The 22,500-nt window shown below is 45.6% G+C and overlaps 1 protein-coding gene across 1 annotated transcript in view; it reads right to left on the reverse strand.

Moving 5' to 3' along the window:
• The window catches only part of whrna (whirlin a), a gene marked incomplete at both ends in the record, with an annotated part of 94,518 nt that overhangs the window by 11,409 nt on the left and 60,609 nt on the right, over nt 1-22,500 (reverse strand). The window contains 2 exons of the mRNA XM_084454754.1: nt 9,362-9,398; nt 17,140-17,348. Coding sequence (XP_084310880.1) covers nt 9,362-9,398; nt 17,140-17,348 — 246 coding nt within the window. The remainder of the gene's footprint in view (nt 1-9,361; nt 9,399-17,139; nt 17,349-22,500) is intronic.

A 22,500-nucleotide genomic window follows, 5' to 3' on the forward strand; every position in this document is an offset into this window, starting at 1 on the left:
ATTTTCAAACTTTCAAATTATACAGTACAAATCCATAGGGCTTGACTGCTTCACATCACAACGATATGAACTGTGGGTAATTCCCTTAGGCAAAGTCTACTGAAGTGCAGATTTACAGTAAGGGGCATTAAGGGGTCAAAATGTCTGGCAGAGAGCCCTTGTGCATTTGCAATAGGACAGCCCTAATAGGACAGCCCTAATAGGACAGCCCTAAGCCCTCATGCACTTAGCGGGAACGCGCTCAAAGTCTAGGAGTCTGTAAGGGTGGCCATTGGGACTGAGACATATACTGCCCAGTCCCAGTTCCTTTGTCCTCTCGGTTCAATGTTTTGTCTTATGTGTTTATTCATGTTCAAGGTGATTGGCTCCACCCTCCACCTCCACCCCCACCCTTCCTGCCAGAGCTGAGGTATCAATCAATCAATTAATCAAAGCTTTATTTGTATAGCGCATTTCATACACAGAGGCAACACAATGCGCTTTACAGAGAAGGGAGGTGGGCATAGGTTCCAACCCTACATATTCCAGAGGGAAGCAAAAAAACAGTTTCAGCCGGGGGCCAGAAAAGTGAGCTGTAAAAATTCTTCCCTGACCCCTCTCAACGAAACGATCGAGCAAGCTGGAGTATGTTTTGTCCAACGGCTAAGAACATTTATAGAGCAATAAATTACATTAAACTACATTTTCAGAGCAAAAAGGGCTTAAAACATCATAGGAGAGACATGGCAAACACTGGTGTAACAGCAGTGTGCCCAAAAAAGTGAGCAAAGATATGAGAGGGTGAGGGGCAGAGAGGGGGACGGAAATAGAGACCCCCCTCGCCCGTTTGGAGCGTGGGTGTATTTCCACAGCACGGCCCTCGTACCCGATCCGTCTGAGTGTGTGATATATAAAAAGAGACACAGCTGCTTCTATCACACAGCAGTCCCCCATGGAGGTGATGAATGGGTCTGCGATGGCTCTGAAGAAAACAAACCAAGGCTGCGTCTCCTCCTCCGGGAACAAGAGAAAATACAGGAGAGAAAAGTAGTAATTTCACCAGAAGAAGAATGATGGCCGCATTGAAGACAGGAAAATCAATTTCACACAGGGTTGGGCCAGACGTAGTGACCTTGTGAAGCCTAAGGTATTAAACCCTGACCTGACACACAGCAGGGGGACACGGGGCAGGTATCAGTCATACTGCAATCGGATCAGAACCAGACTATTATCCTTTGAGCCGTCTCCATAGATCCAACAAATAACTTTTATCGTCATCCTTTCTCCCAGTTCCAAAACATTTAATTGACTCCTGGTTGATGTACGATAGAACAGCTCTCAAACTCCATAGAAGGACGATGGACACAGACTTGATGAAGGCCTGTCCGACGCTAGTGGACACTGCACCAGAGGCGTTTACGGTTCCATGGCGGAGGACGGTGCTGGCCGTGCCCAAATGGACCGACATCCAACTTTCCTGCTGTGGCAGCTGGTCTGTGGTCTGATTAAATCACATTACGAGACCATAACCCTTTTCAAACAGATGGAGGAATGAAAGTCCATCATTTAATAACAATAACCTTGAAGTAAATGTTGGTTTTTGGACCCAGACCCCCTAGATAGAGGACGCTGTCCAGGACACTGTCCAGTCCTCAGCCCACATAACCGTGTCCACACACACGACTAGCCAGCACAGCGGAGGTGAAATCGAACCCGCGCACGGCAGCAATTAAGCTGCAGATTCAACTTCGTCACAGGATTCAGGAGATGAGCTCTTTCCTAAACAGAAGCTTAATCTAGTTCCCAGTAAATCGCTGTGAAATCCGACCCGGGGCCGCCACTCGCTTTCACCATTCATACAGTACATGAGCCAAATACCCCGACATTCCCATGTGTGTGAGGGCTGTATCTGTGTGTGTGTGTGTGTGTGTGTGTGTTGTAAGCAACAGTAGGGATAAAAGGAGGAGGAGGACTAGCAGGGGGGAATCCAGGAGCCACCAGAGTCAAATTCTGTTTACATCCTGGTACTAAACACAGACCCTTGAGGCAGCCATCGATCGCTCCTAGCGATTGGGGGAGGGGAGGGGTGGGGGAGCGGTATCTCTCGGCAGATGAAACCAGAACAAACCAGAGAGCCGCTCTTTCATCTGATCGATGCAACATGACTGAGAGGAGAGCGTTTAAACCCCCTGTAGCCATGGACTCCCCAGCCTCAAACACAAAGGGATCTGCTTTGGTATTCTGCCATTGTTTCACCGGGAAAACAAAATGGCTACTAGCCAATAATAGCTGTGTCCAGATCGATTATAGTCTTTGCAAAGGAACCGGCTGGGTGATCCCAACTAGCCCTATGATGGCGGTCTGGTCATGTGACCTACTCTTAACTAATTGGGTTATTGGTCCAGTGATGGCCTTTGGCTGTAATTAAAAAGGAGAGAGAGAGAGAGAGAGAGAGAGATGGGGAGGGAGAGATGGGAGGGGTGTGAGGACAAATAGTCTTTCCATCCTGAAAAATAACTGACCACACAAAGAGAGAAGCAGAGGATGACAAGAGGGGACAGGCTATGACAGGACAGAGCATGGCCTGTCCTATAGGCCACCCCTGCTGCTGCTGGTCCTGGTGAGATACGGGGTGTGTAGAGGAGCAGTGTGGGCCCGGCCCGGGTGCTGGTTCTAGCAGAGGCTCCACATCTATTACATAGTCTATTACATCTGTTACATCATCTATTACATAGTCTATTACATCTATTACATCATCTATTACATAGTCTATTACATCTGTTACATCAATTACATAGTATATTACATATATTACATAGTCTATTACATCTATTAGATAATCTATTACATAGTCTATTACACCTATTACATAATCTATTACATAGTCTATTACATCTATTACATAATCTATTACATAGTTTATTATATCTATTACGTTATCTATTACGTAGTCTATTTCATCTATTACATAATCTATTACATAGTCTATTAGCACATTCCTCTGGAAGTGGAACCGCGTTGCTACAGTATCTGCCTGCTCCTATGCATTACAGCAACCCCTGCCTGGCTGGCCAATCACTCCACTTTTTGAAACTCTCTCTCGCTCTCTCTCTCACACGCACTCTCTCTCTCTCCCTCTCATTATCTCTCCCTCTCTCCCTCTCTCTCTTTCTCGCTCTCTCTCTCTCACTCTCTCTCTCACACACTCTCACTCTCTCTCTCCCACTCTCTCAAACTCTCTCTCACTCTCTATCACCCTCTCTCTCACTCTTCCTTTACTGTCTCTCTCTCTCTCTCTCCCTCCCTCCCTCTCTGTTTACCTCTCCTCCATTCTCTCTCCATTTCCCTCAGGTCTCTCCAGTCAATTAAGAGTTTTTAATTTAGTCGCTGTCGGGTAAAAACTTCTCAAAATGTTTTCAGAATGTTAAAAGGACATTCCAATGTCTTTGTTTTTGAACATAAATATATATATATATAATATAAACATATATATCCCTCTACTGCATGGTGTTCCCCTCAGGCAACAAACCACATTTTTAGACCTCACACTGGCTCTTAAAGTAAAAAAAAAGCATTCTGTCCCTTTTTGGTTCACATAATTGGTCATAGTGTTCACCTATTCAACCATGTATGCCAAAAAAAATACAAAATTCTACTTTTGTTGTAATCTTATATCAAAGTATATAATTTCTTACTTCCTGGAAAACAGTAGGTCACGTGCAGTGACGACAACAGGTACCTTCGATTTTAGGCCAATAATCTCACGACATCCAGCCGTCAATCAACGCTATCCTTCTATCGAATCTGTCTAAAATTCTTAAAACCCGTCCACTTGTCAATGTTCCAATCAAATTCCTCTAAACATATGTCCCACCCTCATAGCTTGTTTGCGTCGGAAATACGTCAAACTACTGAAGTTAGATGATCTCAAACGTTTGTTTCAGTGTGACTTTAAAAGAAAAAAAAGTATTTTTTCAAATAATACTACCAGACACATCTCTGTTCAATGAAATGATGAGTTGACTCAGTTGGCTGTGGTGTGACATTCATTTGGGGGGGTGGAGAGAGTAAATAAGTATATTTGACTGTTTGAATACTTGTTTTGTTTTTATTTATACAGTAAAACTGTTTATTTTCGTTCTTTGCCTCAAGTCAACACTGTGCAGTCAGCCCAATTTTGTTCAGGCAGTATAATGCATTAGCATGTGTGTGTGTGGAGATGTGTTTGTATGCGTGAATGATCATAGTCAATGTTTTTACTTTACAATCCACTGATACTTACAGGACATGGAGGTAAGGACATTTTATGGAAGGAAGCAGCAGGAGTGTGTGGTCAGGGCTGTCCCTCAGACTGGGAGGACAGTGAAGTGTGTGTGGGGTCAGGAGTGTGTGGTCAGGACAGTGAAGCAGCGTGTGTGTGGTCAGGAGTGTGTGGTCAGGACAGTGAAGCAGCGTGTGTGTGGTCAGGAGTGTGTGGTCAGGACAGTGAAGCAGCGTGTGTGTGGTCAGGAGTGTGTGGTCAGGACAGTGAAGCAGCGTGTGTGTGGTCAGGAGTGTGTGGTCAGGACAGTGAAGCAGCGTGTGTGTGGTCAGGAGTGTGTGGTCAGGACAGTGAAGCAGCGTGTGTGTGGTCAGGAGTGTGTGGTCAGGACAGTGAAGCAGCGTGTGTGTGGTCAGGAGTGTGTGGTCAGGACAGTGAAGCAGCGTGTGTGTGGTCAGGAGTGTGTGGTCAGGACAGTGAAGCAGCGTGTGTGTGGTCAGGAGTGTGTGGTCAGGACAGTGAAGCAGCGTGTGTGTGGTCAGGAGTGTGTGGTCAGGACAGTGAAGCAGCGTGTGTGTGGTCAGGAGTGTGTGTTCAGGACAGTGAAGCAGCGTGTGTGGTCAGGAGTGTGTGGTCAGGACAGTGAAGCAGCGTGTGTGTGGTCAGGAGTGTGTGGTCAGGACAGTGAAGCAGCGTGTGTGTGGTCAGGAGTGTGAAGCAGCGTGTGTGTGGTCAGGAGTGTGTGGTCAGGACAGTGAAGCAGCGTGTGTGTGGTCAGGAGTGTGTGGTCAGGACAGTGAAGCAGCGTGTGTGTGGTCAGGAGTGTGTGGTCAGGACAGTGAAGCAGCGTGTGTGTGGTCAGGAGTGTGTGGTCAGGACAGTGAAGCAGCGTGTGTGTGGTCAGGAGTGTGTGGTCAGGACAGTGAAGCAGCGTGTGTGTGGTCAGGAGTGTGTGGTCAGGACAGTGAAGCAGCGTGTGTGTGGTCAGGAGTGTGTGTTCAGGACAGTGAAGCAGCGTGTGTGGTCAGGAGTGTGTGGTCAGGACAGTGAAGCAGCGTGTGTGTGGTCAGGAGTGTGTGGTCAGGACAGTGAAGCAGCGTGTGTGTGGTCAGGAGTGTGAAGCAGCGTGTGTGTGGTCAGGAGTGTGTGGTCAGGACAGTGAAGCAGCGTGTGTGTGGTCAGGAGTGTGTGGTCAGGACAGTGAAGCAGCGTGTGTGTGGTCAGGAGTGTGTGGTCAGGACAGTGAAGCAGCGTGTGTGTGGTCAGGAGTGTGTGGTCAGGACAGTGAAGCAGCGTGTGTGTGGTCAGGAGTGTGTGGTCAGGACAGTGAAGCAGCGTGTGTGTGGTCAGGAGTGTGTGGTCAGGAGTGTGTGGTCAGGACAGTGAAGCAGCGTGTGTGTGGTCAGGAGTGTGTGGTCAGGGCCGGTCCCTCAGACAGGGAGGACAGTGAACTTGATGACAGTGATAACAAGGAAGTGGATCAGGAGGAATGGATCCCCGAATCAGGTTTGAGGGACACCTAGGAGCTCAGGGGTCAGTTAGGGGTCAGTTGGTAAAGTAATTGTGCATGTGTGTGTGTCTGTGTGCGTGTGGGTGAGTGTATGTCTGTGTGTTTGTGTGTATGCATGTGTGTGACTGTGTGTTTGTGTGCGTGTGTGTGTGTGTGTGTCTGTGTGGGTGAGTGTATGTCTGTGTTTGTGCGTGTGCATGTGTGTGACTGTGTGTTTGTGTGTGTGTGTGTGTGTCTGTGTGGGTGAGTGTATGTCTGTGTTTGTGCGTGTGTGCATATGTGTGTGTTTGTGTGTGTGTCTATGTGCGTGTGGGTGAGTGTATGTCTGTGTGTTTGTGTGTGTGCATGTGTGTTTGTGTGTGCGCGTGTGTGAGTGTATGTCTGTGTGTTTGTGTGTGTGCATGTGTGTTTGTGTGTTTGTGTGTGCGCGTGTGTGCATGTGTATGAATGCAAGTGTAACTGTTTGCATCCATGTCAGTGGATAAAGAAAATGTGCTTCCTGACTCTTGTGTTCAGGAGAGGGAGTCCCTACTGAGACTGGAGTGCAAGCAGAGGAAGATGTAGCAGAGAAGAGAGACCTCACAATTACATTTATTATGTTTTTATCCTTGGCCAATCGTTCTCTAGTTTTTACGATGTCCTTTATGCATTTTGCCGAATAGATAAGTGAAATCACGATGGTGATTTATTTTGTTGTTTTATCTTTTTATGAAATGTGCAAAACATACCATGAGATGTGTTAGTAGTAATTAGCTCGTTTATTGACAGATCTTTGTTGATGTGCACGCTCTGTGACAAGCAATGTGTTTGTAATACATTGCTTGTTTATTTGAATGTTTTATTTGTTGAGTGGTTTGATCAAATCAAAACTTGTGGAATCAACAAATCGTGGATAACATTGTTTATTTTCCTTGTTCCACTAATACAACTTAATATAGAAAACCTTGGTGTTTTATTACCCTTGTCTCCCATTGTTGCCTCTAAGCAACAAACCAATATCTGTTTGGGGGGGGGGGGGGTCACATTTTATGATTGATGTATTATCAGGGGCCCCAAAGCTCCCCCAAAATAGGGTGAAATATTTTTTTCCCCAAAAATTAAAAAGTCATGGAGGTATATATATATAATATTACCAATTCAACACCACAAAGCACCAAAATCCCACAAATTTCTCCCACAGGTCACCCAGTAATACAATTGTCAATGGTTGGCACTGGTTCCAAACCGGTATTAAAGAAGGGAAATCCCCCCTGGACTGGTATTTAATGGTTCCCAGGGCTGGGAGGGGTATTTCAACTGAAAAAAACGGAAGAGTGGTTTTCACCCGACAGCGACAATTTGTTGCTTGTCCTTGTGCTTCCTTTCATAGACGCTGATAACAGACTGGCTGGCCTTGGTGTCTTATTGAGGGGGAAGCAGGAAAGCTGAGCTGAGGTCAGCAGAGAGAGATCAGATCAAGGAAGAGAGAGGCCTCTCAACAGCCAGCACAACGGGCCAGAGCAGAGCGTTCTGCCCAAGAGCAAACTTTGAGAATGTTCATGGGAGCAGCCAGAGTTCTCGCCTGACATCAAACACAATTGTCACATTCCGTTGAGATCTTTGGTCTGAAATTGCTTCTGCTCCGACTGATTTCCAGGGGGGAGGGGGATTTGATTTTCCCCTAACCAATCACTAGAGACCAACATATCTGTGAATCTAGCCTCACTCTAAGCTCAAACAAGAATGAAAAAAAAAAAACATTTCCCCTTTGTGCTGTTCGGATTTCAAAGTACTTTCAATCGCATCACTGTTGCAATGTTCATGAACAGCCACTGGGTGAAAATGTCTGTTTCCGGGAATATCCAGATTGGATATTTGTCATATAGCATGTGACAAATATTAGCACAATCCACTGGAAGAGTAGCATATGACAAATGGGAACATATCAGTATGCATGTGTTAGGACTCTGTATATTGATGATATTCAGAATATACACAATGCATACTGATATGTTCCCATCCCGGTCTTCTCTGCTATGCTGCTATGCTCTGGATATGACAAATATCCCATTTGGATATTCCTGGATACAGACCCTTTTTGCCCAGTGAGCCATTGTTATTACCCATTGACAACTCGACAACTGCAACAACAGCATCAGTTCCGCAAACGGGGCTGATTGGTTCATCGTACGTCCCCCACAGCGCTCGTTAGACCCATCTAGACAAGATCTCGTGGCCATCTACTCGGGTTATGTGAGACCCTGCATCGAGTATGCTGCACCTGCATGGCATGGCTCTCTGAACCAGGCCCAAACCCAGGACCTGGAGCGGGTTCAAAAGCGGGCGTGCCGCATCATTCTTGGGAGGGAGTATGGCGGATATCAGAAGGCCCTGCAAACCCTCTCCCTCAGCACCTTACAGGACAGGAGGACCAAACTGTGCTGTGACTTTGCCAAGTCCCTCCTCACCTCCCAGTTCCGGTCCTGGCTTCCACCCACTAGGGCAGAGGTGACAGGAAGACGCTCTCGGAACGGGGACAAACTGGTCGTCCCACGGGCTCTGACCGGTATAAGAGACCTCCCATCCCCTTCCTCATGTCCCTCATCAACCAAGGACTGTAATTGACTGCACATAGTTGACTCTGTCTCAAAGCTGTGACTGCCTCCCCCAACTGCCTGTTGTACTTGCTATTCTCAATGTGTTGATTTTATTATGTGATATTTATGTAATTTTAGTGCCTTGAATTGTGATGCCCATGTATTTTAGTATCATACTGTCATGTGGGAAAATAAACTCAAACTTCATACTCCAGTCACGTTTCATGTGACGACACCAGACCAAGAATTTGTCGGCTTCGGTGGAGAGGGCGGATTCGATGGTCTGGACCTGGGCTAAAAGAGCTCACCCTTGACCCATTTCAATGTTCTGCACGATGATTCTAGCCCAATGCTAAACCCATTCAACCATAGAAAAAGACCATTCAAACGGTTTGGAATGGTATGAGTATGGGAAAGAGAGAGGTGGAATTATGAAAACAGTCCAGAGCCCAAGAACATCAAAGTAAAAACAACTACAACAACAAAGAGCATCTTCAAAACCAATAATCCCACACAAACCCACGAAGAGAGGTTTAGCCTGACAGCGGAAACTGAGGACGCTCGACACCCATTTGAACGGTGCGCTTTTTAGAGAAACAAGGCTTTGTTGGAGCACTGACAGTTTGCAGATTAAAATGCCTTCACTGCAGAGACGTCGTCCGTCTGTCCACTCTCCCTGTCTCGGAGGCTTTCTAGAAGACTGTCTCGTCATGATAAGTGACTGCTCGGGCGTTGTAGAACTTTTATGGAGGGTGTTTGCATATAAACATGAAGGAACCACGGCGTAGCACCCTCTTAAGTGTACTCATCCGTTAAGTCACCTTGGCAAGGTGTTTGTTTGGCTCTTGTTCTGAATGTGTGTATAACCCCCCCCCCCCCTCTCTCTCTCACTCTATCTGCACCCATCCCCGCACTGGCGATAGAGCAGACATAATCACGCAGCCACGATCACGCACGCACACAAACACACACACGCACACACGTACATTCTCACAAGGATTTCACAGAAGATTATGAAGCAGAGGTTGAGCTCACCTTTCCAGATGCTGAGGCTCCTCGCTCCAGAGATAAGCTGCAATACATCAACAGAAGCACACATTATTCATTGTGACAGCTTACACACAAGGGGATCACACTACTCCCGTTTTCTCATTTCAGATCAACCCTCTTCCAGGTGCTGTGACAATCCTCGGCTCCCCGGCCTCCCTGGCCTCCCCTGCGGCCCCCTACCACGCCCCGGGCGGTCCGCTAGCTGAGGCTGGTCACACAACATTTGAAAGGGTGCTGATCTGTGTAAACTCCATTTCCAGGGTAATGAGAAAACAAACACGTACAGAGACACACACCCACGCATGCACGCACACACTCGCATATACACACTGTGGCATCCCCCCCGCGGCCACGCCCAGAGTGAGGCTGCCACAGGTCCGTGCCGCGTGGCCACATACCCGAGAACAGCGCCCGACAGGTAGAGCGGGCCGGCGACGCAGAAAAGGCACAATCAGCACCGCGGACAGCGGGGCCAGGTGATCGAACGGATCTACAGGCCGTTTGTGGTTGCCAGGGCAACTCTACTCCCCAGCTGCGGCCAATCCACTAATGACTCACTGGCGGAGAGAACGCCGGCTGAAAGGAATCATCTGATGAGCCACGCCGCCTCAAAAAGGCCAGCGGGAGACAGTAGTCAGTCCTTGGACTCGGTGAGTAAGACACGTGGGCCACTGATTGATTTTTTTGCACCACTTATTCTCTGCTGGTTCCAGGAGTAGCAGTCGTGTCCAGACCCTGGTCCCCAGCCCCTCCGCAACAGGAAGACCAGTTGTTGGTTGTCTGGTTTTTAGGAGATTGAACATTTTCACCTTTGTTTGAACTATTGAATAAATGCGCCAAGGCGCTAAAGAGCTTCCTGCCTGGTCTGAATTACCATGCTCCACCTGAAGTTCCCTCTTGGGGTTTTACAACACACAAACACACACACACACACACACATACACAAACACACACATACACACACGCAGGTGACCGTAACAACATTAGGCACGGAGCCAAACTTAAGAGTGATAAACGGTGCTGCTTGAAAAGAGCTATCTTTGCACATTCTCCCCCTGGTGTCATCAGCTTTCCAAAGCTCTCTAAATCAGCAGGTCTGCAAACCAGGCTGGAGCAGAGCACACACACACACACACACACACACACACACACAGCTTATATCTTTATATCTTAGTGGGATCCGCCTAAACTTAACGAACCTGAACCCTAACCTCTAATCATAACCATAACCCCCCCCCAAACAACCTAAACCTCGCCCTAAACATAACCTTTGATCCCTAACCCTAAATATAATTGTAACCCAAGCCTAAACTCTAACCATTAACCCTAAAATTTACCATAAACCTGAGGGGACTGGTGGGGACATTTGGTCCAAGTACAATTAAACACACACACACACACACACACACACACACACACACACACACACACACACACACACACACACACACACACACACACACACACACACACACACACAGTACACACTAGGAGAAGCAAAGGAATGGCTGTTTAAGCACCCTGCTATTCAGAGGCATTGCTTGTGAGCTGGGGTTATGGGCACCATTGAGGAGTCATTTACCATGACTGATGATGCACATCACTCATTTCCATATACCATTCAGTTTTGTTCCACTCATCTTTGAATACATGCTGAAGATAGAGTTGGATTTTATGGTAGATACTGTACTTCACAGCGTACTGTCTATACCCATATAGATAGTGATCTGAAAGAGATCCAATAGAGCTGTCTGACTGGAACGACTCCTATTTCTCCGCCCTCTCAGGAGCTGATAATAATGAGCTTTAAGACCATGAAAAAAACACAAAAAACACACCAATTCAAAGCATGGCCGTTGGGGCCCAGTAAAAGGGAAGAGGATATATTGTAAAATCAAAGACCTCAAAAATACTTCTTTCCCTTCTTCAAATAGCACATTAAACCTGGTGCTGGGTCTGTCCTGAGATTGAAATTCAATTAGCGAGGTTTACTTTTAAGACCTGGCTAGCTCCCATCAACCTTCTCCTCACCTTCGCACCTATTACATCCTGTGGACAGACGGCCACACCGTTCTCTGTAGAGGGAACCCAGCCCACCCTGTTCTCTGTAGAGGGAACCAGCCCACCCAGTTCTCTGTAGAGGGAACCCAGCCCACCCCGTTATCTGTAGAGGGAACCCAGCCCACCCTGTTCTCTGTAGAGGGAACCCAGCCCACCCCGTTCTCTGTAGAGGGAACCCAGCCCACCCCGTTCTTTGTAGAAGGAACCAGCCCACCCTGTTCTATGCAGAGAGAACCCAGCCCACCAAGTTCTCTGTAGAGGGAACCCAGCCCACATCATTCTTGGCTCTCTCCTTTTCTCTCTTTCACCTCTCTTCCGTTAGCGGTGTGTCCCCTGTTCCCCTTCATCACCTCCATGTGTCTCCTCCCCCTGTCTCACCAGACTCTCATCTTTCCACCCCCCTTCAATCCCACCTCCCCTCCCTATTATAGCTATAGCATGTCCATAACTCAACCCCCCCGGGTTATTTATTTACTTATTAATTCATATCCGTACTGTATATAGCATGTACATAATTCATCCAGACCAATATCTATCTTTCTTACCCTTATTTTATACTGTATAGAAATGGAACGTATTGTGTAATTTGTGAATTGAGTTTTGGGGCCTATCTGTTATTGAGCATAATCTTGGAGTCGGCAGCAGCATTTCACTGTGACTACATGTACTATACATTACATGTGACAAATAAAGACATCTTGAGTCTTGAATCCCCCCCCCCCCCCATTCCCCATCTGTTCCCACCCCTCCTCTTCCCCATCCCCCGTCTTACCCAGTCAGACTCAATAGATGTATGTTTTGGGGATAAGTCTTGGTCATGTGTTTATTTCTGCCCAGTCAGTGGCATTGATTCATGTGATCAGCTAATCAGTGGTGATGGGAGACTCTCCCAGACCACAACACAACAACAACCCAGCAACCATTCTGCAAAAGACAATTGTGATTGATTTAAAGAAACAGTGTTTTTTGTGCGTTGGCTGTAAGCCAGCGCACCTAGAAGAGCGAATGTTGGGTTGTCCCTCCCCTCCGTTGTTGACCTGCAGTCCTATGTTGCTACCACAAGAGGCAGTGGTCCCTGAACATCAAAACAAAAAGACTCCACAGATTTCCCAGGTCAGCGGTGGCCGAGTGGATAGTGCTCTGCCTAGCACCACGAAGATTGTGAGAAAGACTAGTATTTTATATACCATCAAGATGTCTGGCTGTTGCGTCTACGGGTGTACAAATCGGCGCTCTAGTGGCAAACTTTATTCGTTTCAAGAGGAAACCGGCCTGTGGCTCCGTTTCAAGGCCCGGGGAGTCGGAGATGGCTAACGGCTAGCAAAACCTAATGAAGTGGTGAGTCCTGCTTTGCAGCTTTATGCATTTCAGATTGATCATTTTGGCAATGTGTGTGAATTTGCTGCTATGTGAGTCGGGCTGCACGATTATGACAAAAGATAATAATTGTGATTATTTGCTTCAAAATGCTAATTGCGATAAAAATTTGCGATTAATATTTAATATATAATATTAATATATAATAACCAAAATGCTCCCAAATCACGGACATTGATCCCTTTCTTGCTACTAACTCACTGATCTCGTTTTCGCTAATTCACGGCTGCAGGTACTGAAATTGCTGCGCACAGCGCACTCAGCGGGAGCACATGTGATTGGTCAGACAGCAGAAGCTCCTGTGATTCGTCCGTGTAGTCCTAGCACACTCATCGCCTTTTGCGATTAGTTAATCGCGGAGGTCATAATCGCGATTTCAATTAATTCACGATTAATTGTGCAGCCCTATGTGAAAGATAAGGACCTGTTGTTGCATGTCGTTCACAAAAGCTTCCCCTTATTATGGTGTCAGAATGATGGCTTATGAATGCGATACAGTAGCCCAGAGATGGTTAGCACTGGCAGGGCTATTTTCAGTTTGATAAAAGGCATTGTGGTGTTTGAGCACAAGCTGTCGTACTCTTGTGATGGACTTTGTTTTGGTGTGGAATTATAGTTGTTTACGTTTTGGACAATTAAATTGTCCCAAGTGTTGCAAATTATTGGTACCCCTACCAGTGGCTATTGCTCCTATAAGCCAGGGTAAGCCTGGCTTACCCATACAAATCCAAATAAAACTTGATTTTTGTGCCTTCTTTCAGTGAACTTTCAGACTGTTTTTGACTTAAATTGATCGATTGATTTTTATTTATTTTTAAGACAGGGACAAGGTACAGTAGACATTTACCCTATAGAATAGGGAGAGATGCACTGCACAAGGTTATAGCTAAAACAGCTAATTTCCACCCGCAGTCCCTGGGCAAATAAAAATACATTCTTAAAATCGTGGGGCAAATAGTATACAGTAGGAGAGTTACATACATAGAAGGAATACAAAAAAGTTATATAGCAGAGATGTCACTCATCCCTATACCCACATCCCAACCTCCCCAGTCCCTTAAAAAACAAACCCTAAGTACAGCCCCCATACATATGTGCTACACACACACACACACACACACACACACACACACACACACACACACACACACACACACACACACACACACACACACACTTGACTACAGGTGCGACTACAGGTGCGCGCAGCTTTGCTGAGCAAGAATCCACTGCTTTGCGAGGCGAGAGAAGCTATGAAAGCTTGTTGTTGGGAGTTCTTTTGGAAGGCTGTTCCACTGTTTTATGGCCGTGAAGATGAAGGATGATTGACCAAAAGCAGTCTTACGTTGTGGGATTCTGCACGCCCTCTGAGTTGTTGACCTAGTGGCTTGAGTCATTAATTCAGAGCTTCATTTGAAGCGTGGCTGTAAGCCAGCGCACCTAGTATAGCGTTTGTCCGGTTATCACTCCCTCCTTCCGTTACTGCGGACAATGTTGGCTTGCATTTCTCTGTTGGCACCACAAGAGGCAGTAGTCCCAGCACACCAAAATCAAGAAGGACACCAAAATCAACCCGCCGATCTCCACTGCACAAGTAGAGTAGTGGTGAGAGCATTGGACTCCCACCCTGGAGACGGGTTGAAGACCCGGTGGGGATGACTTTATGGGACTATACCCCAAACCTCCACATGTTCATCCTTTCACTCCAACCTTTATCCCTTGCCTTATAGATCAGATCCTGTCCCAACCCCAACCCATATTCTAACCCAAACCCACACTAGGGACTGGAAGAAGGACACCAAAACCCACCCGCCGATCTCCACTGCACAAGTAGAGTAGTGGTGAGAGCATTGGACTCCCACCCAGGAGACCGGTGTTCCTGGTGGGGATGACTTTATGTTATTATAAGTGTAACTGCTTTAGCCACTGACCGCTACCATTAATGTTATGGAAGCTGCTGCTAGTTGTTGTGAGCTCATGAGCTAACTGGCTACCCCGCTCTAATTGTGCTGGATTAGCATTGGAAGCATTGGAACTGATGTATCCAGGTGACAAGACCCATCTTTATTTATCAGACATTATCGTCCTACCAGTCCTGCACAGAAACAAGCCAGCCAATGCACATAAGCCAGCAGGGACGTGCACAGATAGACACGAGGTGGTGCTAGAGCCCTCTGGACAAGGCAAGTGCCCTTTTGAAAGTTACTTTTTTTTTTTTTCTTTAACAGTGTAGGCCTACTGTATGTGGCCCATGGTGACATCGATGGATTCTCGACTAAAAGCGTGTAATAATAATGCCACAAAATGCGTTGTAATTTTGCCAGCCCCCCCCCCCCCCCCCTCCCCCCGCGCACACACAGGCGCCCACGGCACACACCATGCCCCTCCCCTCCCTCTCTTCCTTTGTCAACGGTAAACGCGAAAAAGCGGACACAAACGGAGGCGCGCTACTCCTCCACTGCCCTTTCCCCATCCAGAGTGCCCGAGTGATGACAGCTAACCAGCCAGGTAACTAACACATAAACGAAACAAGTGTATTATTTGCCCCCTAAGCCTCAGTTGCAAAACTATAACTTGCATTTATTTGTCTCTGTTGTTTAGTAAGTCTCATACAGCGCCAAACAGCTGAGCATAAATTAGCCGACTGCCCACCTGCTTAACAAGCTAGACGCTAGGATTTAAATGGATTTAACGTAATGATGACCACCACACGACCAATGTCGGTCGAATTTGTTGTTGGTACAGCATGTGAAGATATCAGTATACTTAAGCTCACGCGACAAAAAAACCCAACAAAAAACTCTGTCAGCAACCCCCCCCCCGTCCCCCCGTCCCCCCGTCAACAACTCGCGCGACAATCAAAATACGAATTATCTGTCAGCACCCCCCTCCCTCTCAACATCTTGGCGCGTAAGGTGCCCTAATTTTTCACTGAGCACCTGCCCCCCAAAATGTCTGTGCACGCCACTGTAAGCCAGGCTGGACCTGGCCTGGTTCCCCACTATCTCCGAATGCTAATGAGTCCAGCCTGACCTTTCTCCAGCTCTGGCACAGCGTGAATTAAATTAAATTAAATTGCACTCGGGTGAGGTGCCAACTTGTGCCTCATGAATTTGGGTTGCATCATGCACATAGGAGAATCTTAACAGATGTTCTTCTCTGGAATCTCAAATATACACACACCACAAGATATAATAAAAAAAAAAGAATGGCTCATGAAACACAGGATATTATTACGGTTATCATGCCCGAGGGAGCAACTACTACCAGCAACCACTGGTTTTGTTGTCTCGCTTGTAAAGTAGTGACCTAATGTCTGCAAGCAGATTGGGAGGTTTAAAGGAGAATGCTCGTTTTTGACAACCTGGACCTTATTTACGGCATATTATAAGACGTTTGACTCACGGAGATAACTTTGGTGTAATTCAGAGGCCTGTAGAAGAAATTTAAAATCCAGCGCGAGCCAAGTATATCCATGTTATGGCGGCGGACGGGGCACTGAGAATGCAGCTTCTAAAAAATCTATTTTCTGCCTCGAAACAGTTGTTTTCATCAATCTGTCTTTATGAATCGCTAGTTGTGCTTACATAGAGCGAGGGCTTGTTGTGGTTTTTCACATGCCTCTGTAATATGATCTTTAGAAACGTCTTTAGAAACGAAATAGCTTCCCCACTTGCTGCAGCACGCATGTGCACAGCACGCAAGCGTTGCTCCAGCACGCTGTGCGCATGCGTGCTGGAGCAAGTGGGGAAGCTATTTCGTTTCTAAAGACATTTCTAAAGACAGATTGATGAAAACAACTGTTTTGCGGCAGAAAATATTTTTATATATATTTTTTTTAATAATATGCCGTAAATAAGGTCCAGGTTGTCAAAAACGAGCATTCTCCTTTAAGATTGGATAAACCTCTCACATTACAAGATAATCTGGGCCAAACATCGGTACCGACCAAGGTCCCTGACCAGATTTCTCCTCTGATGGGTCGGGAGCAGTGAATCAGGGATTAATCTGCCCAAAAATCCTGTAGGGTAGTGCATGTTTCTGAGAACGATTATCATGCATAGAGAGAGGAAGTTGTTGCTGCCCTCTAGTGGCTGGTCGGATGTATGAATAGCTCCTATACATTCATAACGAAAGAGAAAAATAATGAATGGATCCGACCTGTAATTCAGATCCACTCGAAAATCGAATCAGGTCCAGGGTACCTTGGTCGGAATATATGTACCAAGTATGAACATCATAAGATTATTTGTTTTCGAGCTATGGTGCGAACAACATGCCCAACCAGCCAGAGATCGGTCTGGAGATGTGAGACGAGGTCTTACCTGGCCACGCTGCCGCTGGCCGAGCTCTCGGCGATCTGGGAGCTGGCGATCCACTTGGTCTCCCCCACCACTGTCCTGGCGTGCGGCAGGCGCCCCACGTCCTTCACCGTCATCATCAGGTGGCGCGAGGACTTGAGCACGCGCACCGCGTCGTCGTGGGGGATGCCCAGGAAGCTGCAGCCGTTCACCTCCAAGATCTGGTCGCCCACCTGCGGGGGGGCAGGGAGGGCACACAGAGGGAGGGGCGGGGACACTGAGCAGGGCAGCGCGGGCAGGGCAGGCTGGGTGACACAGGTTCAAAGGTCACACGGTAGGGGTCGAGTAGAGGGGTCGAGTAGAGGGGTCGAGCAGATGCACAGTAGAGGCAGAGTAATTTAAAAGTACAGTGGAGATGAAGTAGAGGTACGGACAGTGGGGATGCGGTGGGTTGGCGTAGAGGTAGAGTTGAGATGGAGGCAGTAGAAACACAGGCAGTGTTAGATAATAGAGGACAGTGGGTGGTTCACTAATAGATAGCTTCTCCTAGCAGGAGGTCAGAGCTATTCAGCTCCTGCTGTGTTGCAGCACAGCTGTATATTCCAAAACACTCCACTGGATAGAGTCATCTAGCGCTGATGTTGATCCCTAGGCCTGGCCCTGCCAAGTCTAACCTAGCCCAGTCTAGTCTAGTCTAGCCCAGTCTAGTCTAACCTAGCCCAGTCTAGTCTAGCCCAGCCAAGTCTAACCAAGCCCAGCCTAGTCTAACTTAGCCCAGCCTAGTCTAACCTACCCTAGCCTAGCCACAGGTCTCTCTGCTGCTCTCCCTCTGTACTCTCTCTCCCCCATCGGCTAGATGGATCACGGCTCTGATCTCTGCTCATCTACAGCTGCTCTGTGATAAGACCTCTACTGAACACCACTCAACCTGGATGACCGTAGCTCTGTGATAAGACCTCTACTGAACACCACTCAACCTTGATGACCGTAGCTCTGTGACAGCAGCACTCGCTAGTAGTGACACGCCACGTTCAGCAGCAGCATCTGGACTCCAGAGACACCGCAACCTTTCAGGGATGACCTTTGGGGACACCGTGACCTGAACACCACTCAGCCTGGATGACCGTAGCTCTGTGATAAGACCTCTACTGAACACCACTCATCCTGGATGACCGTAGCTCTGTGATAAGACCTCTACTGAACACCACTCATCCTGGATGACCGTAGCTCTGTGATAAGACCTCTACTGAACACCAATCATCCTGGATGACCGTAGCTCTGTGATAAGACCTCTACTGAACACCACTCATCCTGGATGACCGTAGCTCTGTGGTAAGACCTCTACTGAACACCACTCAACCTGGATGACCTTAGCTCTGTGATAAGACCTCTACTGAACACCATTCATCCTGGATGACCGTAGCTCTGTGATAAGACCTCTACTGAACACCACTCAACCTGGATGAACATAGCTCTGTGATAAGACCTCTACTGAACACCACTCAACCTGGATGACCGTAGCTCTGTGATAAGACCTCTACTGAACACCACTCATCCTGGATGACTGTAGCTCTGTGATAAGACCTCTACTGAACACCACTCATCCTGGATGACCGTAGCTCTGTGATAAGACCTCTACTGAACACCACTCAACCTGGATGACCGTAGCTCTGTGATAAGACCTCTACTGAACACCACTCAACCTGGATGACCGTAGCTCTGTGATAAGACCTCTACTGAACACCACTCAACCTTGATGACCGTAGCTCTGTGACAGCAGCACTCGCTAGTAGTGACACGCCACGTTCAGCAGCAGCATCTGGACTCCAGAGACACCGCGACCTTTCAGGGATGACCTTTGGGGACACCGTGACCTTTCAGCGATGGTCGACACTAACCTTTACTTCAGCTGCAACAAGACAGTTGTATTTGTCTTTCAGTTGTTTCCATTTGTGGGGTGTGAGTTACCCTCTAAAGATCAAACAATGGGGGTGCCCCGGTAGCTCAATGGATTGGGGCGCTTACCATGTAAAGGCTAGTCCTTTCTGCAGCGGCGTGGGTTCGAATCCGGCCCATGCCCTTTGCTGCATGTCTTCCCCTCTCTCTCTCTCTATCTTAAAAAAAAGATCAAACAATGAACTGAACTGCTGGTTGAAATAGCTGGGCTTCATATTCATGGCTGGATGCTGCAGTTGAGTCAATATATAAACTATTTGAGCGCAACACAAGATAGCACCATCGCTGGCCTGTGGGACTGTTTTGTTTGCCAGGCAGAGTTAAATTGAGTGCTTAGCATTTAAACAATGTCTCCAGGCGTCAGCATTTCTCAAAAGCATTGCAATATTCTTCTTTCAGTTTTCTCAGCTAACCAATCACACGGAGAGCTATGACAGGCCCCCGGGTGACACAGTGGTCACTGGGAGTGTGAGTGATGAATGGGGATTTAAAGTTGTAAGTTTCGAGCATAGTGGAATTCTTACTTTATGAGCTAAACCCAAGTAACAGTGCAAAATCAGTAATAATTATACAAAGTAAAAAAAAAAAAATAGAATAACAAATACAGTACAACTCCGGTGAGTGGACAGTGACAGTACCCATATTTAGTGGGCAGGGGTACCAGGGAATAGAGAATATGTGCATGTAAATAGGAGAAAAGTTTACGTTGCAGTTAAACTGACAACATCAGTGTCTGTGTTACATGTGTTTCAGAAACATGGCTAACTGTGTCAATAAAAATGCTTAATGATATCTTTGTATAATGCAGTTCACTTCTGTAGAACGCTAAGAGTGGGCGGAGGAGTGTCTGTTCATGTTCATAATAACCTTCAATTTTGTGTTAGGAAGGATCTTGCTTTTGCATTACACAACATTCATGTTGAATCCCTCTTCATTGAAATGATCTGCTGTTCATCTTTTGGTGGTAGAAATTTCTAATTGGAGTGTTTATAGGCCTCCTGATGCATATAAAATGTTTAATGATGTCCAGGCCTCAACTCTAGACATGATGAATAATGAAAGGAAATTGTGTTTTCTATTAGGGGACTTCAATTTCGATTTACTCAGTACTGGAGTAACTCAATGACTGCTGATTTTCTAAATAATCTGTATTCTAGCTGTTTATATCCCCTCATTTATAAGCCAACAAGAGTGACTACTGTAGCTCATCTGCCAGTCTTATTGATAATATTTTTATGAATTATTTAAATAATATAACAAAATCTGGTACTGTTCACTGACATTTTAGATCATTTTCCTATATTTCATGTTTCCCTATCAGATAAGGCTGGACATGTGGGTGGAGACCACAGCACCAAATGTAGAATATTTAATATACACATATTGAGCGCTTCAAAAGGTTGTTGGGAGTATGTTTACAAACATATTGATGTTGAGTCTGCATATCACACTTTTGTGACAGCTTTTAACTCTACATTTCATAATTGCTTTCCTCTAGTTAATCCTAAAAAGAAACTTGCTAAAGTCTCCACAAATCCTCAACAAAGAAAAATAAATTATATAAAAAATTCCTTACTAATCCAACCCCCTTGAATTTAGCAAATTACAAAAAGTATAAAAATAAATATTACCATCTACTTAGGATATCTAAGAACATATATTTCAGCAATACATTTAAAGAACACTCAAATAAAAGTCTACCTGGAAAGTCATCAATCAACTCTTGAACAAAAACAAGGCTTCGACACTTCTTCCATCTGAGTTTAATGATACAGGTACTGTATGCTATTTAATTATCCCCAAGTTATTTCTTGTGAATTTAATAACTTTTTTCCATATATGGGGTTCTCTTTGTTAAAAAATTTGCAAAAATCTGAAGGCAATCCATTTGATTATATAAAATCTGAAGGCAATCCATTGGATTATATAATAATTTTCATTCTCTTTTCCAGTTTGAAAAAATGGACAAAGTGAGATTTGGGAAATAATCCATGAATTAAAATGATCTGCAGCAGGCCACGATGAGATCGATGCTTCGTTGATTTTATCAGTGTCCTCATCTATTGTCAAACCATTAATATACAACTTTTCCTACAAACTGGGATTGAGCCTAAAGAGCTAAACAATACTAAAGTGATCCCCTGCATAAAGCTGGGGATACAAGATCCTTTAATAACTATCAACCTATTTCTATTCTACCGTGTTTTTCTACAATTTTAGAAAAACTGGTATACAAAAAAATGTTAGCTCATTTAAATAAGCACTGTTTTTTATAATACGGTTTTCGGAAAAATCACTCTACCGATATGGCCCTCTTATAACTGATGGAAAAAATCTATGTTGATGGAAAAAATCTATCTTTTAATAATGAATTCACTCAAGGCATTTTTTATTTATTTATCCAAAGCCTTTGACACAATTGACCATGATATTTTGCTGTCTAAATTACATCATTATGGTTTTCATGAAGTCTCGTTTAGTTGGTTTGCTAGTTACTGTATGTTCATAATCATGAACATTTTGTTTATGCTAATGGCTGGGCCTCAACCAGGGCTAAGTTATCATGTGGTGTCCTTCAGGGGTCTATACTTGGACCGTTCTCGTTCCTCATTTATATTAATAATCTTGCTGCTGTCTTCGACGTAACTTCCAATTATTTTTGCTGATGACACTAATTTGATTTGGACTCATAGCAATTTTGATTCACTAATTAAAGAAGCTAATTCTGACATGACTAAATTTTCAGAATGGTTCCAGATAAATAAGTTATCATTAAATATTAAAATTTGATTGGATTTACAGGGAATACTAAACTACTGTAGATCTAGTGCTAAGATTTCAATTGATGGGAATGATATGGTTCAGTTCTCCTCCACAAAGTTTCTTGGAGTCTTGATTGATGAAAAATTGTCCTGGGAATGTTGGTAATTTCTGATAGTACAAAACTTCACAGGAGACCCAAGTCGTTAAGCCTATAAGGGTATTTATTACTGAAACACACTCAATACAGATTCACAATGTTCTGATGTACAGCCCCCAGCCCAACTGGTTCATCACCTTTTATATCCAAATCTCAAACACAGTGTGTACGTCACATAAGGCTAATGGTTTTCCTTGGAACTTACTTGAGTAGATATTAATCTTGTTATTGAGACATACTGTGAAATGGGACATTCCAGTCTAGAGCGCTCTGACCTGCACAACTCACTAGTGAACTCAACTGAGCTCGCTGTTCTCTTCAGTTGTTCTCCTCAGCCGAGCCAACTTGACCTTATGGCCAAACAACCCTCTAAACACTACTAGTTATCACAACAGGAAGAACATATTCAATTTGTCAATAACAAAGTAATGAAATCCATTGGTATCATCAGAACAATTAGTGGCTTGGTTCATCGAAATTGCCTCCGTATTCTATACTACAGTTTAATG

Source organism: Borostomias antarcticus (assembly GCF_949987555.1).
Source record: "Borostomias antarcticus genome assembly, chromosome: 2".
Taxonomy (NCBI): domain Eukaryota; kingdom Metazoa; phylum Chordata; class Actinopteri; order Stomiiformes; family Stomiidae; genus Borostomias; species Borostomias antarcticus.